The following is a 673-nucleotide window of genomic DNA, read 5'->3' as shown; positions in this document are numbered from 1 at the left end:
CGCCCCGCACCGCCCGGCGTCCCCCCCCTTCGCCGCCCTCACAGGCGGCGGCGGCGCCTCACCCTCCCGCCGCTCCCTCTAGCGCTCCCTGACTGGAAAGGCGGGTGGCTGGAGCAGCCGCCGCCGCGGGGAAGCCCTGAGCGGGGCGGAGTGCGGGGGCGAGCGGGACAGCCGGGCCGGTCAGCTCTCTCCGCCGCGGCTCATCGCCTCCTCCCGGCCGCCGCTCCCGCCGGCCCCTCGCCCACGGCCTAAATGGCCGTCCTGCGGCGGGGGGAGCTGCGGTTGGCGCTTCCCCGCCTTCACCCCTCCCTCCCGCCATCTGACATCTCCCCCCGCCGGGCCGGGCCGGGCGAGGAAGTGGCTCCCTCCGAAAGTTTCCCGGCCGCCCTGCGCACCCCCGCAGGAAGCGGCGCCGCGGGATGCGCCCCGCCGCCCGCCCCGGCCTGGGCACCGCGCTGGGGGGCGGGCGATAGGCAGAGGGGTCGGCGGTAACGTGAAGATAACCCCGGCCTCGGGGGGCTCTGCCGCTCTCCCGCACGTCCCCTGGGGGCCCCGGCGGGTGGAAGGGGCTGCGAAGGCCGGGGGAGGGGATGGGATCGGGTCGTGGTTCTGCCGCAACGAGTGGCTCCCCTTATTGCCCCATTCATCACCCCTGGACAGTGCCCCCCCCCCC

At 77.1% G+C, this 673-nt stretch overlaps 1 protein-coding gene across 1 annotated transcript in view; it reads right to left on the bottom strand.

Annotated features, from left to right (window-relative positions):
• The window catches only part of PTPRJ (protein tyrosine phosphatase, receptor type, J), a 98294-nt gene that overhangs the window by 97317 nt on the left and 304 nt on the right, over window positions 1-673 (bottom strand). Inside the window, exon 2 of the mRNA XM_014959930.1 lies at window positions 63-609. Within this exon, the coding sequence (XP_014815416.1) occupies window positions 63-609 (547 nt within the window). The remainder of the gene's footprint in view (window positions 1-62; window positions 610-673) is intronic.

This window comes from Calidris pugnax, unplaced genomic scaffold, assembly GCF_001431845.1.
Source record: "Calidris pugnax isolate Ruff unplaced genomic scaffold, ASM143184v1 scaffold435, whole genome shotgun sequence".
Classification (NCBI taxonomy): Eukaryota; Metazoa; Chordata; class Aves; order Charadriiformes; family Scolopacidae; genus Calidris; species Calidris pugnax.
This window is presented reverse-complemented; position numbering and strand designations above follow the sequence as displayed.